The sequence below is a fragment of the Plasmodium sp. gorilla clade G2 genome, assembly GCF_900097015.1.
Source record: "Plasmodium sp. gorilla clade G2 genome assembly, chromosome: 3".
In the NCBI taxonomy this organism is placed as follows: domain Eukaryota; phylum Apicomplexa; class Aconoidasida; order Haemosporida; family Plasmodiidae; genus Plasmodium; species Plasmodium adleri (nom. inval.).
In genome coordinates this window covers 597,014-621,099 of record NC_041695.1, presented here as the reverse complement: position 1 = coordinate 621,099, position 24,086 = coordinate 597,014, and the positions used below count along the sequence as shown (strand labels likewise).

The following is a 24,086-nucleotide window of genomic DNA, read 5'->3' as shown; positions in this document are numbered from 1 at the left end:
AAATATTATATATCAAAAACATGAACAATATAAAAAAAAGTAATTTCTTATAAATATTTCTTTTATTTTAAATTGTTAAATATGAATGAATATCATACTGTTATATATATATATTTATATTTATATATGGACAACTCTAAATTGAATAAGCCGTAATGTTATATAACTTTAAAATAATATATGTTTTAAAAATTATTTTTCTATATATTATTATAAGTTATAAATAATTAAATATATATTCTATTTATGTAGTTCTTATTATTTATTGAATGATAAATTTTTTATCTATAAAAAATGTGACATCCTTTTTACCAGTGTAGACATAAAGGTTTAAAAAAAAATAATAAATTATAAAATTATAAAATTATAAAATTTTTATGAGTTAATATAAAAAGGATGAAGATATTTCCATATACATTAATTCAACATGAAAAGAATTATGAAAATGAGAAAGTGCCTTCATTTAATTTGTAATTATGTACTTGTTGAATATATCAAAAAAAAAAAAATAAATAAAATAATAAAATTAAAACTAAAACTAAATAATTACCTAATATAAAGAAAAAAAGCACACAATTATATATATATATATATATATATATATATATGTGTAGTAATTTTTTGAATATCTCGTTTTTTTATTACGTAATATAGAATATAATTGAAAGAATTTATATATATTATATAAATTATTTTGATAAATATTTATATATAAAAAATTAATAAAGATAGACATGTATAAATATACTTATGACATATAAAAAAAATAGCAATTTTTTTAAAAGGTTATTATTTTTTCCTTTTTCTTCAAATGGAAAATTATTATATTAAAAAAAGGTACCTTTAAAATTAAACGTATATGACTATAAAGGTATTATATATCTAATATATATATATATATATATATATATATATATATATTTAGAAATATATTTCTCACATATTATATTTTATTAATAATTATTCATCTTGATTTAGACATTATAATGATATTTTTTTAATATATAAAATAGAATATATTTATTTTTTATTTTATTTTAATTCTAGACAGTACATAATTTTTTTTGTGTTTTTCATTTGGTACTTTGATTTGTAAATAAATTTTTATACATTTTTTTTTTTTTTTTTCCTTTTTCCTTCCTCTCCCCCCTCCAAAAAAAAAAAAAAAAAAAAAAAAAAAAAAAAAAAAAAAATATACTAATATATTATATATATATATATATATATATATATATATATTTATTTATTTGTTCGTATTTGGTTGCCTTAGTTTTTTAAAACATATTTGTATACACATATTATATATGAATATTATAAGATACACATACAATATATTATATATTATTTTAAAAGGAGAGTATTTTTTCGAATTATTTAACATATGCAAAAAAAAAAAAAAAAAAAAAAAATAATAATATATGTAAAAATATTATTAATATGATAAAAGTTCGTGTATTTTAAATATAAATTTCCCTTTAATTATATAAATCCATATATATATTACATATTTATAAGAAATTTGAATTGTTTGTTTTTACTATTTACCTTTTTAATAAAAAAAAAAAAAAAATTCATCTATATATTATTTTCTATTATGAAGAAAATGTCATAAGTATAAAAATATATATATATATAATATATGTAACATATATACACACGTTCATATATATATATATATATATATATATAATATATATATATTTTTGTTTTTTAATTTTATCATCTAATGAAAAAATATGATAATCTTGTTTACTATTTAACTTTCCTTTTTTCTTTTTTTTTTTTTTTTGAAGATATATTGTTTTGTAAAATTAAAACTTATGAATTTATTTCTTATGAATTCTAATATACAAAAAAAAAAAAAAAAAAAAAAAAAAAAAGGGAAAAATATATATAATATATATAATATATATAATATATATTATAATTTTTATATATTTAAATATTTTTTTCTTCTTACATAATAATTGTGTGTTATAATATTATCTAACTTTTTACATTCATATGTACATACATACATACATACATATATATATATTTATTTATATTTATTTATATTACAATTTAAGGGTGATATATTTTAAAAGAAGAATATAATTTTTTGAATAAAAATAAAATGCTCAGAAATTCTTATAATAATGATAAATCAAGTTGTGTAAATATAAAAGTTATTGTAAGATGTAGACCATTAAATGAAAAAGAAAAGAATGATATAAATAATGAAGAGGTAGTTCGAATTAATAATAATGAAGTTATATTAACAATTAATAGAAATAATGAAATATATGAAAAAAAATATAGCTTTGATTATGCATGTGATAAAGATGTGGATCAAAAAACTTTGTTTAATAATTATATTTATCAAATAGTAGACGAGGTAACAAATAAATAAATAAATATATTAATATATATATTATATATATTATATATATATTATTATATTCTATGTATATTAATTTATGTGTGACTAATAAAAAAAAAATAAAATCCATGCAATGTATATTTTACTTTTCTGTTTATCAAAATAATGTATTATTAAATATATTAAAAAAAATAAAATATAGAAACATCTTTCTCCACAATGTTAATTTAATACAAAATTTTTATGATACATATGTATGTATATATATATATATATAAATATATGTATGTATTTATATGTATGTATTTATATGTATGTATTTATATGTATATATTTTTATTTATTTGTTCCTGCAGGTCTTAGAAGGATTTAATTGTACTTTGTTTTGCTATGGACAGACAGGGACAGGTAAGACATATACTATGGAAGGCAAAATATTAGAACACCTGAAACAATATGATAATAATAATAATAATAATAGAAAGATAGATTTAAATGAAAGTGTAAACAGCGACATCAGTTACTGTTATGAGCTCTGTGAGAATGAAGATACTGGACTTATATTTAGAGTGACTAAAAGAATATTTGATATATTAAATAAAAGGAAGGAAGAAAAAATAAGATATTTTAAGAGCAAAAATAATATATATGATGAAAAGGATAACAAAAATATAAATATAATAAATAAGCAACTTAATGGTAATAATAAAAATAATGATAATAATAAAAATAATGATAATAATAATAATAATGATAATAATTATAGTCATAATAATAATTATAGTCATAATAATAATAATTATAGTCATAATAAAGTCCATATTGATAAAAACCACATTTTAAACAATACAAATATAATGGAAGAACAAAATAATTTATCAGTGTGTGAAATGAGGAGAGATGCTAATAGTGATATAATAAAAAAAAGTAGTGTATCTAAAAATAACAATAATGATTTATATCCAACAATTGATGATAAGAATATGTATGATTTTAATATAAAAATTAGCTATTTAGAAATCTATAATGAAGAATTATGTGATTTATTAAGTTCAACAAATGAAAATATAAAACTTCGAATATATGAAGATAGTAATAATAAAAGTAAAGGATTAAATGTAGATAAATTAGAAGAAAAAAGTATTAATTCTTTTGAAGAAATTTATTATATTATATGTTCAGCTATTAAAAAAAGAAGAACAGCTGAAACAGCTTATAATAAAAAATCAAGTAGAAGTCATTCCATATTTACAATTACATTAATTATAAAAGATATAAATAGTGTAGGTGAAAGCATAACTAAAATAGGTAAATTAAATTTAGTAGATTTAGCTGGTAGTGAAAATGCTTTAAAAAGTTCTTATGGTTCTTTAAAAATTAGACAACAAGAAAGTTGTAATATAAATCAATCCTTATTAACCTTAGGTCGAGTAATAAATTCATTAATTGAAAATTCATCTTATATTCCTTATAGAGATTCTAAATTAACTAGATTATTACAAGATTCTTTAGGAGGTAAGACCAAGACTTTTATTGTTGCTACAATATCACCTTCTTCTTTATGCATTGATGAAACATTAAGTACTTTAGATTATGTATTCCGTGCTAAGAATATTAAGAATCGACCTGAAATAAATATAAAGACTACAAAACAATTAAAAATAAAAGATTTAAATAATGAAATAGAAAAATTAAGAAATGCATTAAATTTAAGTCGAGAAAAAAGAGGTGTTTATCTTGATACAGAAGAATATAATAATATACAAAATAGTTTAAAAAAAAATAAAGAAATATTATTAGAAAAAGAAAAAATTTTATTTGAAAAAAGTAAAAAAATTAAAAATCTATTAAATAAAATGGATAATACAGATGATTTACAAAATAAAATATTTTTCTTTTTAAAAGATACTATTCAAAAATATAAAAATATACAATCATTTCATCAAATATTAATGAAAAAAATTATAGAAGAAAAATATATTACACAATTCTTATTAAATAAATATCATTCATTAGAAGAAAATTATATTAATCAGAAAAAAAACTTTGAACAAATAAAAACAAATATGTCTAATCATATGCAAGATAATCTTTTAAATTTAAAAAAAAATCTAAATCAAGAAAATCATCTTTTAAATGATATCTGTAAAACCATATTATTAATTTTAGATGATACGAAAAATTATCTAGCACAAAATAAAAAATCATACAATGATTATATTCATCATTTTGAACAACTTAATAGTAACATTAATTTTAAATATAATGATACTCTTAATTTTATACTTGATCATATGGATATACTGCAAAAATATGATCATGATTATTTGTCAACATATGAAAAGATAAAAAAGGATATATCTCAATGTAAAATAAATATACCACATATAAATGAGGACTTTAAACATGCATCCACATCTGTCATTGGAAAGCATTTAAATGGTATAAAAAAGGAATATAATAAAATAAAAGAAAATGGAAACGAAGCAAATTATCAAAGGGATGACAAAATGAATGGTCTAACAAATGATTTAACAAATGATTTAACAAATGATTTAACAAATGATTTAACAAATGATTTAACAAATGATTTAACAAATGATTTAACAAATGATTTAACAAAAGATTTAACAAATGATTTAACACATAATTTAACACATAATTTAACAAATGACCAACAAAATAATAATATTATGTATAATCATATAGATGAATCCTTTTCTAACCCTAAAAATAAAGAAATTATAAAAAATTTATCATTAAATAAACAGAGTGAAGATATTATAGAACGTCTAGATAAATACGAATCTGAAAAGAAATTATATAATGCACAATCATTAATTCAATATATTAAAAGTATATGTAATATATTTCATATATTTTTAAATGAATCATTTATGTTACTAGAAAAAAAAAGTCATGAAAAATATACACATTGGAATAAAGACAAAAATATTATCAATGATAATATTCAACATATTTATAAAGAATATGAGAATATTCAAAAAGAAAATAATTTTATAATTAATAATTATAAAAAAATAATAAATGAAGATATACAACAATTTAAAGAAAATATTTTTAAAGATGTACAAAATGTTGTAAATAAAAATGTGGAAGATATATATCAAAAAATTAATAACAAATTAGATTTATTAAATAAAGAAATATATGAAAAATCTAATGAAAATTATAAATCTGTTTTTATAAATTCTGTTACAAATATAGATCATTCTATGCAACGTCTTAATGAAACTAATATAAATGATCAAAATGAATATAATAATATTAAAACAAAGATTACAAATTATCATACTGTTTTATATAATATATTATCATATCTAAAACAAAAAAGTTATATAGAAGAAAAGAAACATAATAAATATTTAAATGATACTTTAAATATTTATAATAATATATTATGTACAAATAATCTAAATATAGATAAAATATTAAATCAGTTCTCTAATCAAACCCAAATAAATAAAATAGAGAAACGAAAATTATATCATATAATATCTGAAAAAATCTTACAAAATAAAAATAATCAGTTACAAGAACAGAATGGAAATATACACATATTAAAGTCTAATGAAAATATGAAACTATTTAATAATATATTTGAACAAAATATAGAAAAATGTAATATGTATATAGCAGAATTGATAGACATTTTAAAAAAAAAAGATTCCATCTCAGATATTCCATCCCTATCAAACTATGAAGTTATAGAAAATATGGATGATGAAATAAATCTAAATGTAAAGGATCATGTGCAAAGAATAAGAGACACATTTGTTAATATAGTAGAAATGATTACTCCTATAAAAATGGGTTCTGCATCTAGGCACTCGAACTACGAAACAAATGATGATATCAACCATGAAAATATTAATAATGATAACAATTTTGATGATGATGATAATGATGATAATAATAATCATCAAGGTGAGAGTCATAATAATTATCTTTATAATGATGATGTCATAAGACATAATTTATACTTACAAGTTAAAAATAATTTGATGAAAGAAATAGAAGAAATTACAACAATTCAAGATATAGATTTAAATAATGTATTTGAACAAATAAATGAAAATTTCCATTTTCTAATTCAAGATGATAAGAATGTAGTAAATGAAAATAAGTACTCTCGTTATAGTAGTTTAAATGATAAAATAAATAATAATACAAATAACAATATAAATAATAATACAAATAATAATATAAATAATAATACAAATAACAATATAAATAATAATACAAATAACAATATGAATAATAATACAAATAACAATAATTTAGCTGTAAAAAATAATTATAACAATTTATCTTTAAATGAATATATGACAACTAATAAAAATACAACTGATAATCCTATACAAGGAATAGATGAAACTTATCAGCATGAATTAAATTATTTAAATATAAATGAACATAATAAAAGAATTGATATAGGTGCAGAAAATATGAGTGTAACCAGTTTAAAAGAATATCAAAGAAAGAGAAATATAAATGCTCAAAATATTCATATATCAAATAACAATAATAATAATAATAATAAATTTCAGTGCACAAAAATTAAATCAATTGAGAGTAGTGCATTTCCAAAAAAAGCATCCCCAGCTTTAAAACGTATAAAAGAAGAAAACTATAAAAATAAAAAATTTAAACTACCAAGAAGATCCAATGAATAAAAAAGAAAATGTTAAATAAATATATATTATTATAATATTATAATATATTATTTTATTTTATTTTTTTTTATTTTATATTATATTATTTTTTTTTTTTTTTTTTTGTTTTCATATTATAAATTGGCATGGCTTGTGAAATAATGAAAATTTTATGAAGTCTAAAATTTTTTTTTAATAACCTTCTGAATAAGCAAATTGTTAATATGTATATAATAAATATTATATATATATGTATTTATTTATTTATTTATTGTTTTTTTTTTTTTTTTTTTTTTTTTTTTTTGTTTATAAATTCTATATGTATATATGTCTACTTTCATATGGGACATCTTTTAAAAAAAACAATCATTTGATTTTCTTTCTTTTTTTTTTTTTTTTAGTTTTTTAAGAATAACTTTGTATATATTATCAAATAACTTTTAAATCTTTTTAAAAATTATTATTATTATTATTATAATTATGATATGTCATAAGGATTGGTCATACAAAGTTTCCTTCTTTCGGTTTTATATTTATTTTTTCTTTTTTTCCCTATAAATATTTCACATTAAATAAAATAATTGTATATACAGTTTCTAATATTCTAGAACAAACAAAAAAAAAAAAAAAAAAAAAAAAAAAAAACATATATATGAAAATTATATACATTAGTTATATATACATATATATATTTTACATGATAAATATAAAAACAAATTTTTTAACACCTAACAATATGTATATTATTTTTTTTTTTTTTATCATAATAACTATTATTTTTTTATAAATTATATAAATATATATATATATATTAGATACACTTAAAAAAAAAAATAATACATTTACATATGTAAATATATATATATATATTATATCGATTAAAAAAATATTTACTATATACATACATATATATATATATATATATATGTGTATATAAATATATTGTTAAAAATATACATATAATTAAATACCATATATTAAAATGAAAAATATATGTAACTTCCAACCCCCTCCCAAAAAAAAAAAAAAAAAAAAAAAAAAAAATAATAAAAAAAAATAAATATAATAAAAAAAAGAAAAAGTAAAAGAAAAAGAATATATAAATATTAAAAATTAAATATATATAAAAAGAGAACTATTTTAAGGGTAAACGATTTATATATATATATATATATATGTATGTATGTATATATTTATTTATTTATATTTATAAAGAACAAATAAATGATTAGAAAAAAAAAAGATACAGTAATAGTAATAAATAGTCGTAGTAAATAAGAATTTATGTTTATGCTTTATATTATATTATTGTTTTATATTTTTTATTATTTTATTTTCTTTCTTTTTTTTTTTTTTTCGTTGTATTTTTCTTTCGAATGCTTATCTTTATCTTTCTAGATATATATATTATTAGAATATAATTAATAGTTACATTTCTTTTCTTTTCTTTTCCTTTCTCTTCTTTTTTTTTTTTTTTTTTTTTTTTCTCCTCCCCTTCAACTTTTAGTATACATCAAATTAGATGATAAAATAAAAGATAGGGGAGTATATATTGAAATAAAATAATTCAAACATATTTATTGAAAGAAAAAAAAAATAAAGTGGTGTAAACACACAAAAAAAAAGATATTATTAAGACCATAAGATAGATTAACATCTTATATATGTAAATATATATAAGTATGTTATGTATATTCAGTACACACACGGGTGTATATATATGAAAAAAATATATATATATATATATATATATATATATATATATATATATATTTATATATATATATGTGTGTGTATGTTAGTAAGGCAGCATTAATAATTTGTAACACGTGTTTATAAGGACATTCAAAAGAACCGCATAAATAATATATATATGTATATATGTATGTATTTATTTATTTATTTATATTATTTTTTTATTTATATAGATTCTTGATACACACACACAACATATTAATATATATACATATATATATATATAATTTTTTTTTTTTTTTTTTTTTATTAATAAAAATATGATTTTACTTATCGATGTTATAAGCTAATTCCACCACACACTTTGGAAAAGGAGAGAAAAAAAATAAATAAATAAAAAAAAAAAAATAAAAAAAAAAAAAAATAACAATAATTCATTAATTTATTATATATATATATATATATATTTTTGTTGTGTGCTATGAACAAGATGTCAGATGTGTTTTCTATATTTAAAAAAAAACGAAATAAAAAAACCAAGTTGTATAAAACGTCAAGAAAGAAAGGTAATAATAAAAGAGGAATTTTTATGAATGATAAGAGTAGGAGGAAGGCATATGGAACTCCAAGTATAAAAGATAGTATATATAGTGAGAGAAATACTAAGATTATAAATAATAATATTAATAGTAATAATAATAATAATAATAATAATTATAATAATTATAATAATTATCATAATGATATATATGATGATGATACATTAAACAAAAACAATCAACATGAAATAAATATTGTTCTTGAAAACTTTCCTAAGCTACCTATAAAAAATATAGAACTTTGTGAAGAGGTATATAATATATTTTATATAAGAGATCAATATTTGATTGGAAATAAAAATATAATAATAAATAATGATCATATAATAATATTAGAAACAATTTTAGATAAGATTGAGAATGCTATAAATGATATGCTTCATAGAGATGATTTATATTGCACAAATAAAATATTAAGTAGTGTTCATGAAAAGATATTGTGTTTATATAACAGTTTTAAGAATATAAAAAATATGATGCCTGAATTATCTAATTCATATGATTGTTTTAAAAGTAATGTTATATTTATTAAAGCAAAACAATTTAAAAAGAATTATGTATATGATAATTTAATAAATATATATACATATTTACAAGATAGTGAGATTCAGCAAGATAACATAGAAGTATATAATGAAATATTATATATTAATGATAAACAAATATCTTCTCCTTCTTTTATAAATAAAAATATGTTATCATCAAATGAATATATTGAATTATTACCTATGAAATTTAATACACATTTTATAGAATTAAATAAAATCTCTGTATATTATTTATATGAAGAATCAATGAATCATATTATATGGCAAAGAGTTCTAGATGAATTAATTGTTGTTAAAGCATTAGCAGATATACCATATTTTGATCTAACTGAAATTGAAGGATTCGATTTTAAAAAAATGAAATCAGGACAGAGACAATGGTATCCAATTTATATTGCAAAAGAATTAAGTGAAGAAGGACTTGCAACTGTTGAATTCCCTTTCTGGTTTTATATAGATAATTTAAAAAATATTTATAAAAAAGAATTTGACGATATCAATGAACTTACTGATTTACCAAGTCCTTTCTTTTTTGAAATATGTTCTATGTTCTTAGAAAATAATTGTTTTAAAAATTCAACACCTATAGAAACCATAGGACACAGAACCCCTTATAAATATATTCTTAAGGTAGCAGGTATGTATATGGGTTCCCAATTTTTGGAAAATACCAAAAATAAAATTATATCACCATAATGTTATAAATATGAATGAATAAATAAATAAATATATATATATATATATATGTTTGTGTTTATGTGTGTAATATTTTTTTTTTTTTTTTTTTTTTTTTTTTTTTTTTTTTTCTAGGCCTTATACAAGATATAAGACAAAAGCGGATCTACAAAATTATGAACAAATTAAAAAACTGTGATATATTTTCTGAGATATTAATGATAAACAATATTCAGATATATGAAACATATTGTGTTAATTATTTAGCTTCTGTGTTTTTTCAAAAAAATAATTCGACAAATTCTTTCGATGAATCATTTGATATAAGGAATTATTTATTTGATCCTTTTATTTTTAGTTCATACAATATGTAACCCATGAATGTAAGAATTATATTTTATATACAATACAAACTTTAAAAAAATTATACTACTATATAGATAAAATATATATATGTAAAATATATATATATATATAATATATATATATATATATATATTTTTATTTTATTTTATTTTTTTTATTGTGTCATGCAATTTTTATGTATACATATTTATTTATACCTGTGGGTATTATCATATATGTATATATCTTTTTTAAGTTTTAAAAATATTTTAAATCTTTTTGTTTACCCCTGTTTTTGTATTTTACTCAAACGTGTAATATTATATATATATATATATATATATATAAATATTACCATTTTATTTTTTTATTTTTTATATTTTATTTTTTATTTTATATATTTTTTTTTTTTTTTTTTTGTTGTAATAAAACCATATAGCTATAATATACATATGTATATATACCTTTTATGCTAAAAATATATACATATTTATATTTCAACCTTTTGTTGTGTCTTTTATTTGTTTATATATGACCTCTTTTTTACAGTATATAATTCGTTTTTTCTTTATATATATATATATATATATATATATTTATATATTTATTTTTTATTTCTCTTCATATTTTTATTATATTATTTAAATATTTCTTTTTTCAAGTATTCAATATGATTATAAATGCAAGTTAATATATATATATAAATATATGTATATATGGTATACACCTATTTACATCCTTATAATGATATATCACATTTTTAAGAACTTTTTTTAAAGAAAAATTATAAGAAAAAATAAAAATTTAAAATAAAATATATATATATATATATATATATATATGATTTAATGACATTTCTTTGATATATAAAATGTGGACAAGAATATTTTGGTTATAAAACAATATATTTATAAAAATTGGAGAATGAAGAAATATTTCTTGTTCTATATAAGGAATTATAATATATATATAATATATATATTTTTTATGATATATATGATAACATTATAGTGTGACATATAAACGATAATGAATAATCCACATAAAAAATATATGTTAAAATTTTATTATGATATGAATAAATTTATAATATTATTTCTTTTTTTTTTTTTTTTTTTTTCGTAAGCTCAGGGAGAAAAATAAATAAAAAAAAAAATAAAATAATATAAAATGAAAATTTAAATGATATATTATATATAATATATTATATATTATATATATTTCTTATATTTTATAATTTCAAGAAAAAATTACATTCTTCCAAAATAAATTTAATAAAATATATATATATATATATATATATATATATATATATATATATATATATATATATTTATATTTATATATTAACTATAATTTAATAATATTATTCATATTAAAACTGGATGAAAAAAAAATAAAAATGTAATATTATATATATATATATATATATAAACTTGGAAATTATTTTATATATTTTTATTCTGTTATAATAAGATTTATTATATATGACAAAATATTATATATATTATATATTTTTTTTTTATTATTATTTATTGCGTACTTTAAAATGACCTTCAGTGCTCATATAAATAAATATAATAATATATATATATATATATTATATTATATTATATTATATTATATTATATTATATTATATTATATTATATTATATTATATTATATTTTTATTTTTCTTCATTTTTAAATAAACAAAATTATAATTATATAAAAATATTATATTTTTTTTTTCATTGACATACATTATATATTTATATAAATATATTTAAAAAATAAATTATAAAATAAAAACAAAAGTTTTAATAAATAATTTAAAAATAAAAATAAAAAAAATATGAAACATTATATATATATATAATATATATATATATCATTATACAATTGAAAATAATATCATAATATATAAATATTATATATTATATTATTTATTTGTTTGTTTTTATATTTTTTCCTTTTTTTTCAATAAAACAAAATGAATACAAAGATCTGTTGAAAATAGGAAAAATTATAAAATATTTTTATATATATAAAGTGCTATTTTTTTTTTTTTTTTTTTTTTTTTTTCTCATAAATATATAACTGTTGAAAAGTCGTGTTTTCTTTTGTTTTAAATTATTCAATAAATAAATATATTAAATATATATAAAATAAAATATATATACATATATATATATATATATATATTAAATATATTTTTTTATATATATATCCATATATATGTTATTATAAAACAAAAAAATGAATAATGATTTACAGAAGAAAGGAAACAATGAAAATTCAAAATTAAATAGAGAAGAATATTTTTATTTAAAAGAAAGTAGAAAAGATATAAAAAGTGATGATATTAGTAATAATAATAATAATAATAATATGAATAGTAATAACATGAATGATGTTGAAGAATTATTAAATATAAATAATGATAAATATGATGAAAATCAATTAAGTTTAATAAAAGAAAGTTTAGAATATGGAGAATTACTTCTTTCTAATATAAAAGAAGCAAATCAAAATAATGGAGAAGAAGATTTAAAATATAGTGATAATATAAATAATTCTGAGTTAAAAGATTACAATGAAGATTCTAAATTTTTTCAAGATGATAATAAAAGCTTTAGGCATTCTTTATGTGTGAATGAATTAAAGAGTAGTGATGAAGATGAATTATTCAATGATAAAAAATATAATGATAAAGATACACTTATTAATATGTTAAGAAAGAAATTAGAAATGAAAATTAAAGATTATAATTTAATTATGGATACATTAATACGTAGCAAAGAAGAATGTAGTAAAAAAGAAGAACAAGTAAAAGATTATAAAAATAAATATAATAAGATTGAAAAAGAATGTTATGAATTAAAAAATGAAATTGAAAGAAGTAAAAATGAGAAACATTTAAATATTGGTAGTTTCTCATTTTATAAAAATGAATATGATGATATGAAATATAAATTATTAAAATGTGAAGAAAAGAATAAAAATCTTATAAATAAAAATGAAGAATTACATGAATCTATCATACAAATGAAGAATGATATATCTAATCAAAATATAAAATATAAAAAAGAAATAGATTTATTAAAACAAGATCAAACAGATATGAAAATTCAAAAAGAAAACATTGTCAAACAAAATAATGTTCTTATAGAAAAATATTTAGCACAAGAAAAAATTATTTTTAAATTAAAGAAACATAAAGAAGAACAAGAAATAATAATAAAAGAATGTCATAAAAAAATCGAACAAGTTAATAAAAATTCAGTAGATCACTTAAACAAAGTCAGAGATGTATTAAACAAATCTCTTATCAAATCAGAAGAACATGTTAAATTACATACAAGATTAAAAAAAGAAAATGAATCCTTACAATTAGAAAATAATAAATTAAATAAAAATATAGAACAATTAAATGAACAAATTTTGAATTATAAAAATCTTATTAAAGAATTTGAAAAGAAATATAAAGAAATTGTAGATAAAAATAATTCTCTCTTTTCAATAACACATGATTTTATTAATTTAAAAAATTCAAAAATTATTATAATGAGAAGAAATATTGATATCAAAGAAATGTTTAAAATATATAACTTGGAATTGGAATTATATAATGAACACGATCATTTTTCTGTTTTATATATATATGAAATATTATATAACAATAATAATAATAATGAAGATAATCATAATGATCATCATAATGATCATCATATGATGATGATTGAAAATAACAACTCTGCTATCAATCGAGATTCTAAGAGTTTACATAATAATATTTATAATACACATTATGAAAATAATTTAAACAATTCAAAGGCATCCTTAAGATATGTTAATAATAATAAATCTGGTAAATCCAGATCAATAAAATCAAGATCTATAAAATCAAGATCTCATTTTTCGGGTGACAATGAATATATGGACGACAATTTAAATAACATTGATATGAAGGATCATTTTAATAATATTGAAAGATATAATTATTTATCTACTCGTAATGATCTGAATAATATATATAATATGGAAGATAACTTATCTTATAATAATAAGAGTGATGATTATGATGAAGATAGAGATGTACAAAATAATAGTTCTTATATAAAAATAAAAAAACATAAATATAAAAAATTAAATGATTTATTAAATAAAGCACAAATGAAAATCATAACATTAACTCGATCAAATGAAATCTTTGAAAAATATTGTTCAAATATTAAAAATTCTTTAATAAGAGATGAAATGAAGAAATTTAAAAAGCCAGATATAAGTGATTCACATATTTTATATAATGAAAAAACATATCTAGAAAAATTATTAAATGAAAAATTAAACTATATAAAAAATATAGAAAAAAAATTAAATGAATTACAAAATGTTGTAAATAAAAATAAAGATGATATATTTACTCTTCATGTTGAGAAACAAACTTTGATTAAAGTTATATCATCTGTATATGATTATAAAAAAAATAAGGATGCAAATTATATATTTAATATGAATAATGATACATCTTATAAGATGTTAAATAATGATAATCTGTCTGCAAGGAAAGATTTTTATAATATAAAAGATGACAATAATAATGACAATAATAATGAAAATAATAATATAAATATGATGAATGCACGATTAAATATAAGTGTTGAGGAATTTACAAATTATAGATTATCACTAGAACAGTTTATTCAATCAACTATAAAAGAAAATATTTTATATATTATGAAAAATGAAAAAATAAAAACATTAAATATTAGTAAAGAATCTGTATCAATAAAAAAGAATCACACAAAAAAAAAGAGTAACACCAATAATATTAATAATAATAATAATAATAATGATGATAATAATAATAATGAGGAGGAGGAAGATGATGATGTTGATGAGAACTATTTGTTCAGTTGTATGCATTATAATGATGATGGTATGAATAATAGAATCAAAGAAAATAATAAAGAAATATTAAAAGAAGATAACAAATTATGCAGTTTTTCAAATAATGAATATATTGCTCATTCTTTTAATAATATATTATTACAGTTGTCTAATTATATTTATAATATTGAATGTAAACAAATGGAATATTTTAAAAACAGTAATCTATTGAGTTATGTTGATGATTATAAAATTACTATAGAATTGTTTTATAGATTAAAAAAATATAATGATGTATTTAATATTGAGGAAATATTAGGAACTGAGTATTCGTCTGTATTAGAAAGATTACACGATAGTATTATAAATGGGTTCACTGATCAGGCTAATAATAATAATAATAATAATAATAATAATAATAATAATAACCTGTGTGATGATAATTATAAAATACAATTAATCGTTGATGAATTAAATAAATGCAAAAAGAATTACACAGACGAAGAATTATATGAAATTATGAAAAAAACAAATTTTGAAATATTTAAAAAATATAAGAATTTTTATTTTAATCATTTTATAAATATAAATAATATATTCAATACAATTATTAGTTTTCATTTACATAATATTGAAGATAAATATAAGAAGATATATGAAAGATATTTTAATTTATTCAATTTTAATTTTAGTAACGTAGAGTTGTCTTTCGATTTGTTTCTACGTCGATTTGATAAGATTATTCGTTTGACAAATAAATATAAAGAATTAATAGAAGAGAACTATGAAAAAATAAAAAATAATAATAAAAAAGAAGAATATTTGAATGCATGCATAAAAAAGTTAGATATGAATATAGAGAAATATAATAATGAGAAAATAATATTAAATGAACAAATAAATGAAAAAGAAAAGAAAATCAATATAATAAATGAAAAATATTTATTATTAGAAAAAGAATATGAAGAATATCAAAATAAAAATTTATTTATTAATGAACAATTAGAAAATTTACAAAAAGAAAAAGAAGAATTACAAGAAGAAGTTATACAAAAAAATATTATAAATATAAAATTAAATGAAAAAAATTGTGATATAATAAAAATATATGAAAAAGAAAAACAATATTTACATACATTATTACAAGAATATAAAGATAATCATAATTTTTTAAAAGATAAATTTGATAATCTATTAAATTCAAATGAAAAATTAAAATATGATCATGATATTTCTTTAAATAAAATTAATGCATTATGGTTAGAAGAAAAAGAATCTAATAAAAAAAATACATATCATATAAATAATTTAAAAGTTCAAAATAATAATCTATTATTAAAAATTAAAGAATTACAAAATAATTATAATCTTATGAAAATTGAACTTAATGAAAGAATTAAACAAATTAATGTTTTTAGAAATCATGTTTCAACAGTATCTATAAGAGATAATAAAAGTATAAGAGCTTCAATACATCATCTGAATAATACACATTTAGGTGTTCTATCTACATCTAAAATTAATAATAATATATCTACACTATATTATTCAAATAATCTTCATATGTCTCATCGTCATGGTGTCATCAAAAATAAGGAAGAACCTGAAGCTAGTTCTACACACACACGTTTGAATAATATGTCTAATATGGATGTTACAAATATGTCAAATATAATAAATAATATGGATCATTTAAATACCATCAGTAGTGTTAATAGTAATCATTTATATCATCCACACAATTTTAATAATAATTTAAATTCCTCTAAAATATTTCCAATTAATGATGCTGCCTTCTCAAATGTGCTTAATAAAAAAGGTGATGATTTTATTTTCAATATAAAAAATGATAGTGACGACAATTCCTTTATAGAATATGAAATTAAAATAAAATCGTTACAAGAAGAATTATGTGATAAAGAATCTGAAATATTAAAAATGAAAGGCGAACAAAATATTTTAATCACTTGTATAGATACATGGAAATGCTTCTGTAAAAATAGTAAAGAAGAAATTTCGCGTTTAAAAGAAATATGTAAAGAACAATTAGAAAAACATAAAGAGTTTTTATTAATAAATAAATCGAATGAAGATAAAATCAAATATATTAATAGCTTATTATCTGATGAGAAAGACAAATATGATATTATTGTAAAAGATATAAAAAGTAATATGGAAAATGAAATTGACAAATTAAAAAATGATATAAATGATAAAGATTATGAAATAAAAGTATTAAAACATGAAAATAATAATTTAATAAACAAAATGAATGATTTAAAAAATAAAGAAAAAGAAAATAATAATATAAAACAAAAAGAAGAAGATTATCTAAAACTAATTAAACAAGATAAAACAAATATTCAAAATGAATATAATGATATATTAGACAAATATAATAATGTTGTTGAAAAAAATAATATATTATATAATGATATGAATATATTAATTAAAGAACATAAAGAAGAAATATTCTTATTAAAAGAAAATATAAATATATTAAAAAAAGATAATACATATCTAAATGATATGTTTAAAAATCAAATCAATTATATTGATAATACATTATTAAAAACAAGATTGGATCAATTATTTGATATTAATCAAGATTTACAAAAAAATTTAGATATCAATCAGAAACATGTAGACAAATTAAAATATGATTATATAGAAATTAAAGAACAATTAAAAATAGAAAAAGAAAAAATTATTAAACAAGAAAAATATATACTACAATTACAAAAAGATAATAATCTTATATTAAGTGATTCTAATTCTATAACTAATAATACGTATCAACAATTTATTCATAACTTAAAAGCGAATCTAGAAAATTCAAGATTAGAATTAAAAGAATTATCAAGTCTTTATGAAAAAATACAATTATCTGATGAAAAAAATCGTATGAAAATAACTATACTAGAAGAAAAATTACTAAAAAATCAAAATGATAAAAATAAATTACAACAACTTATTGATGATAATAATAAAAATTATATCATACAATATAATAAAATAAAAACAAATGTAGATATGCTAACAGAAGAAAATCGAATCTTGTTATTAAATAAAGAAGAATATGAGAAACAAATAGAACAATTAAATAATGATCATAAATTATTTATATCAACAAAAAATAATGATATCGAAATTATAGAAAAGGAAAAATTAAAAGAACAAGTAGATCAATATATAAACACTATCAATGAGAAGGAGAAAATAATTGTTCACTTGAATTTACAAATAAAAAAATTGGTTAATCAAAATGAGCAAATAAAATCAAGGTATGACTTTTATAATGTGTTAGATGTGCAGGAGAAAAAAAAAAATGATAACATTGGAAGTGACAATATGTGTGATAATAATAATGATAATATGGATGATAATAATAATGATAATATATGTGATAATAATAATAATGATAATATGTGTGATAATAATAATAATAATAATGGAGATATTAATAAAAATGATATATGTGATGGTCTTGATGCTAATAATTCCTATCAACAACCACATGTGACAGATGTCTTAGAAGACCATAATAAAGAAAGGAATTTATCACAAGAAATATACAAATATATAAATGAAAATATAGATCTTACTTCCGAATTAGAAAAGAAGAATGATATAATTGATAATTATAAGAATGAATTAAAAGAAAAGAATGAAGAAATATATAAATTAAATGATCATATTAATATGTTATCTAATAATTGTAAGAAATTAAAAGAATCTATTATAATGATGGAAAATTATAAAATCGTTATGAATCATAATATTAAAGAAAAAGATGAAATTATTGAAAATTTAAAAAATAAATATAATAATAAATTAGATGATTTAATAAATAATTATTCAGTTGTTGATAAAAGTATTGTATCATGTTTTGAAGATTCAAATATGATAAGTCCATCATGTAAAGATATTTTAAATGTGTTTAATAATTTGTCGAAGAGTAATAAAAATATATGTGCAAATATTGATATATGTAAGGAAAAAGATATATATGAAAATATGGACATAAATCCAAGTAATAATAATATAAACATAAATAATAATAACATTGAGAGTAATAATAATATAAACATAAATAATAATAATAATAATAACATTGAGAGTAATAATAATATAAACATAAATAATAATAATAATATTGATAATAAGTGTAGGAAACTTGTAGATATGAATAATTATCTTTTTAATAATCTTCAATTAAATAAAGACAATGATAATATTATTATTATAAAATTTAATATTTTAAAATTATTCAAACTAGGATCATGTTATTTATATATAATAAATCGTAATTTAAAAGAAATTCAAATATTAAAAAATCAAATAATATCATTAGAAGAAAGTATTAAAAGTTTAAATGAATTTATTAATAATTTAAAAAATGAAAATGAAAAAAATGAATTAATAAAAATAAATAATTTACAAGAAATTTTGAAATTAAAAAATAATTTACAAGATAATGAAAATTCGATGCAAAACTTAAATGATTATTTAAAAAAAAATGAAGAATTAAATAAAATGAATGTAAAAAATATTTTCAAATATAAAGGATATATAATACATTTAATACAACAAACGAATATGTTTTGCAAAATTTTTAAAAGCGTTAATGAAAATAAAATAATTGATCAAAGTGTTATAAACAAGCTAATTTATTTAAGAAAGTCATTCGATTTTTATATGTATGAATCGGTTATAGAAGAAATTAAAGAAAATAAAAATATATTAATAAGTGAAGATTTTATAACAGATGAAAATTTTAAACATATACAATTATTTACACAGACATGTAATGCATTAATTCAAAGAGGATATTTGACAATGCTAAATGATTCAAGAAGAAATGATATCTTTTTAAAAAACAAAAATACTGATCAAGAAGAAAAACATAATGATAGAGATATTAATATATATAATGCATATCAAGAGGATCTAATCAATGTAGTAGTAGATCAACAACATATTGTAAATAATCCTGATCATATAGAACAATCGACGCAAAATAAGCAAGCTTATATAAATAATAGAGAAATATATATCCAAAAAAATGATAATAATATTAATAATATTAATAATATCCATATGAATGATGAGGGTAACCATTTTATAAACCCATTTAATAACAACAATTTGTTGAATAATAATAATGTTAATTCTCAACAAATAAATAATGAGACCTTACAAAGATATGAAGAAAATATTATTCAAAATGTTTATTCTAAAGATAGCGCTGGTAATAATCAAGTGTTAGACAATGAACATAATATTCATATCAATGATAAAAAAGATAGTATAAATAATGATGAATTAAAAAATGAACATAATAATTTAATTAAATTGATCAATGAATCGATAGAAAACGTTCATAATCTTGGAAATATATATGAATCAAATGATAAAAATATTTTGATAAATATAAAAAAAAATGAAACTGATACATATGTTGATGAAAAGGAAAAAGAACAGACAATACAAACAAAAAATAATAACTCTTCCCCAAATACAATTCTTGAAAATAATAATATTCATAATGCTTTTGTCTTTGAATCGTCATCTAATATAAATGATTATAATAATATATTAAATGTTAATAAAGATAACATCCAAGAATTAAATAAATCAAATAATTTTTCATCAAACCTTTCAGAATATAATTATGACACATGTGTAAAAATTTTCGAAGAAGGAAATGATATAGAAAATAAAGGACAACAAGATAAAAAAAGAAAATATTATTCAGATTCTGAAATAACAAAAGAAAATGGCTATCTGGAAGAATCCAATTCGATGAAAATAAGAAAAGTAAGCGTTAAAGAAGATAATGATGATAATAATGATGATAATGATGATAATAATGATGATAATAATGATGATAATGATGATAATGATGATAATAATGATGATAATGATGATAATAATGATGATCATGATGATAATAATGATGATAATGATAATAATGATAATGATGATGATAATAATAATAATAATAATGATAATAATAATAATAGTAATATTTCTTATCAATGTGATGATAGTTATCACAATGAAGAAAGTTATGACGATCAAGAAAACAAACAAAATAATTATAGTAACAATGTAAATACCGAATTAAATAACCATGCGACAATGGAAGGTGTTTCTATCCTTAATAATATTAAAGAAAATGAAAAGAATTATTTTTCTAATGTATATGAAAATAATTTTAATCTACAAGTTGATCAAAATGTTCCAGAAGATTTACAAAATTATGAAGACTATGTAAATAATAATAATGAAGAGGAAAGTAACAAAAGTTGTTATATAATTTCTTCAGATGATGAAGGTGACAAGAAAAATGAATCCAAACAGAATGATGATGATAATTATGATGATGAGGACGATGACAATTACGATGATGAGTATGATGACGAAGACGATGATGATAATGATGATAATAATACGGATGAAGACGATGATGATAATGATGATAGTAATATGGATGAAGATGATTATAATGATGATAATAATATGGATGAAGATGATTATAATGATGATAATAATATGGATGAAGACGATGATGATAATGATGATAATAATATGGATGAAGACGATGATTATAATGATGATAATAATATGGATGAAGACGATGATTATAATGATGATAATAATATGGATGAAGACGATGATGATAATGATGATAACAATATGGAAGAAGACGATGATGATAATGATAATCATAATGATGATAATAATGATGAAGAAAATTCTTCGTGCCACAAGGATAAAAATTATAATATTTATGACGATCAAGTTAATAACAATAATATGGATATGAATGCTCATGAAAATTTAGATCAGAAAAATGAACATATAAATAACGATTTATTAAATAGTGATCATGATAATAATACAAATAATGTAACTGAGGAGTTATGTAGTGCTGATAATATAAGTATGTCGCACAATGAAGACCCGTCTAATGATACAAATGAAATTCAAAATCCTATAAGTATTCTATCATCTAATGAAAATAATGAAAATGATGAAACTGTTGAAAATAATGAAAATGTTGAAAATGTTTAAAATGTTCAAAATGTTTAAAATGTTGAAAATTTTGATTACATTGAAGAGAATGATAATAACAGTGAACTTTTTCATAATAACGATGAAGATTCCTCAAATGAATTGAATACTGAAGAATAACTAAAAATATAATAAACTATTCCAAATATTTGATTATTATAAAAATATTTTGTATATATTTTATCATTTTGAATATTTTTAAATATAAATTTTATGTATTATATAATTCTTACATTATAAATTAATACATATAAATATATTTTTATATTCACTACTCAATTGTTAACATATGTTATATATGGAATAATTTATAAATTATTTTTTTTTTTTTTTATTTTCACTACATATACATTATATGTTTATTATATATTTACATATTATATTATGACTCTTTGTATGAAATACATTTGTGGTTTTATATATATATATATATATATATATATATGTACATATAAAACATTCTTACAATAATTAGAACTATTATAAATTATTTTATTTTATTTTTTTTTGCGTCATGGATAAATATTTTTTATTTGTAAATATATATATATATATATATATATATATATTTTTTTTTCTTCGTAATATTCATATATTATAAATATATGTAATATTTATGGGGACACATTAACCTTATTATATCCTTTTAACTATTTTTTGACTTTTATAAAAAAAATAAATAAAATAATCTTAATATATAAATAAACCGCATGTAAGGTTGGTAAAATAAAATATATAAAATAGATATTATAACTGTGTGCGCTCTTATTTATTTTTTCATTTTATTTATTCTTTTGGATAACATGTAAAATAAACCTCCCCCACCCCCCAAAGAAAAAAAAAAAAAAAAAAAAAAAAAAAAAAAAATTATGAACAGGCAAGGTAAACAGCCAAAAAAAAAAAAAAAACATATACTTTAAACTATATTTTGTGGTATAACAATATTTATGTGTATCATTTAATTATTCCAGGAGTTATTTACTTTTTTTCCATATAAGGAATATTTCTATAATAAATTAAGATATCAAAAGTTTAGGGTATTCCATATTATATATATATATATATATATATATATGCATATATATATATGTTTTTTTTTTTTTTTTCAAAATATGAAATTCAGCGAATAACGTTTGAAGATAAAATGTGAAAAAAAAAAATCAAAGGGTTAATAAGAACAAAAAAATAAAAAATTATAACCTTATAATGAAGCAATAAGGAATGCCTTACATA

The 24,086-nt window shown here is 17.3% G+C and overlaps 3 protein-coding genes across 3 annotated transcripts; all 3 read left to right on the top strand.

Moving 5' to 3' along the window:
• Positions 1–2,116: 2,116 nt before the first annotated feature.
• On the top strand, positions 2,117–7,059 carry PADL01_0316400 (kinesin-5; the record flags this gene model as incomplete). Its single annotated transcript, XM_028684592.1, has 2 exons — positions 2,117–2,377; positions 2,719–7,059. 2 exons carry the CDS (start codon positions 2,117–2,119, stop codon positions 7,057–7,059), a joined length of 4,602 nt encoding a protein of 1,533 aa, XP_028536578.1.
• A 2,164-nt stretch (positions 7,060–9,223) lies between these two features.
• On the top strand, positions 9,224–10,929 carry PADL01_0316300 (conserved Plasmodium protein, unknown function; the record flags this gene model as incomplete). Its single annotated transcript, XM_028684581.1, has 2 exons — positions 9,224–10,517; positions 10,691–10,929. 2 exons carry the CDS (start codon positions 9,224–9,226, stop codon positions 10,927–10,929), a joined length of 1,533 nt encoding a protein of 510 aa, XP_028536577.1.
• Positions 10,930–13,139: 2,210 nt separating this feature from the next.
• PADL01_0316200 (conserved Plasmodium protein, unknown function) lies at positions 13,140–22,853 on the top strand (the record flags this gene model as incomplete). The annotated part of the gene is made up of 1 exon (XM_028684570.1): positions 13,140–22,853. One exon carries the CDS (start codon positions 13,140–13,142, stop codon positions 22,851–22,853), a length of 9,714 nt encoding a protein of 3,237 aa, XP_028536576.1.
• Positions 22,854–24,086: the final 1,233 nt, after the last annotated feature.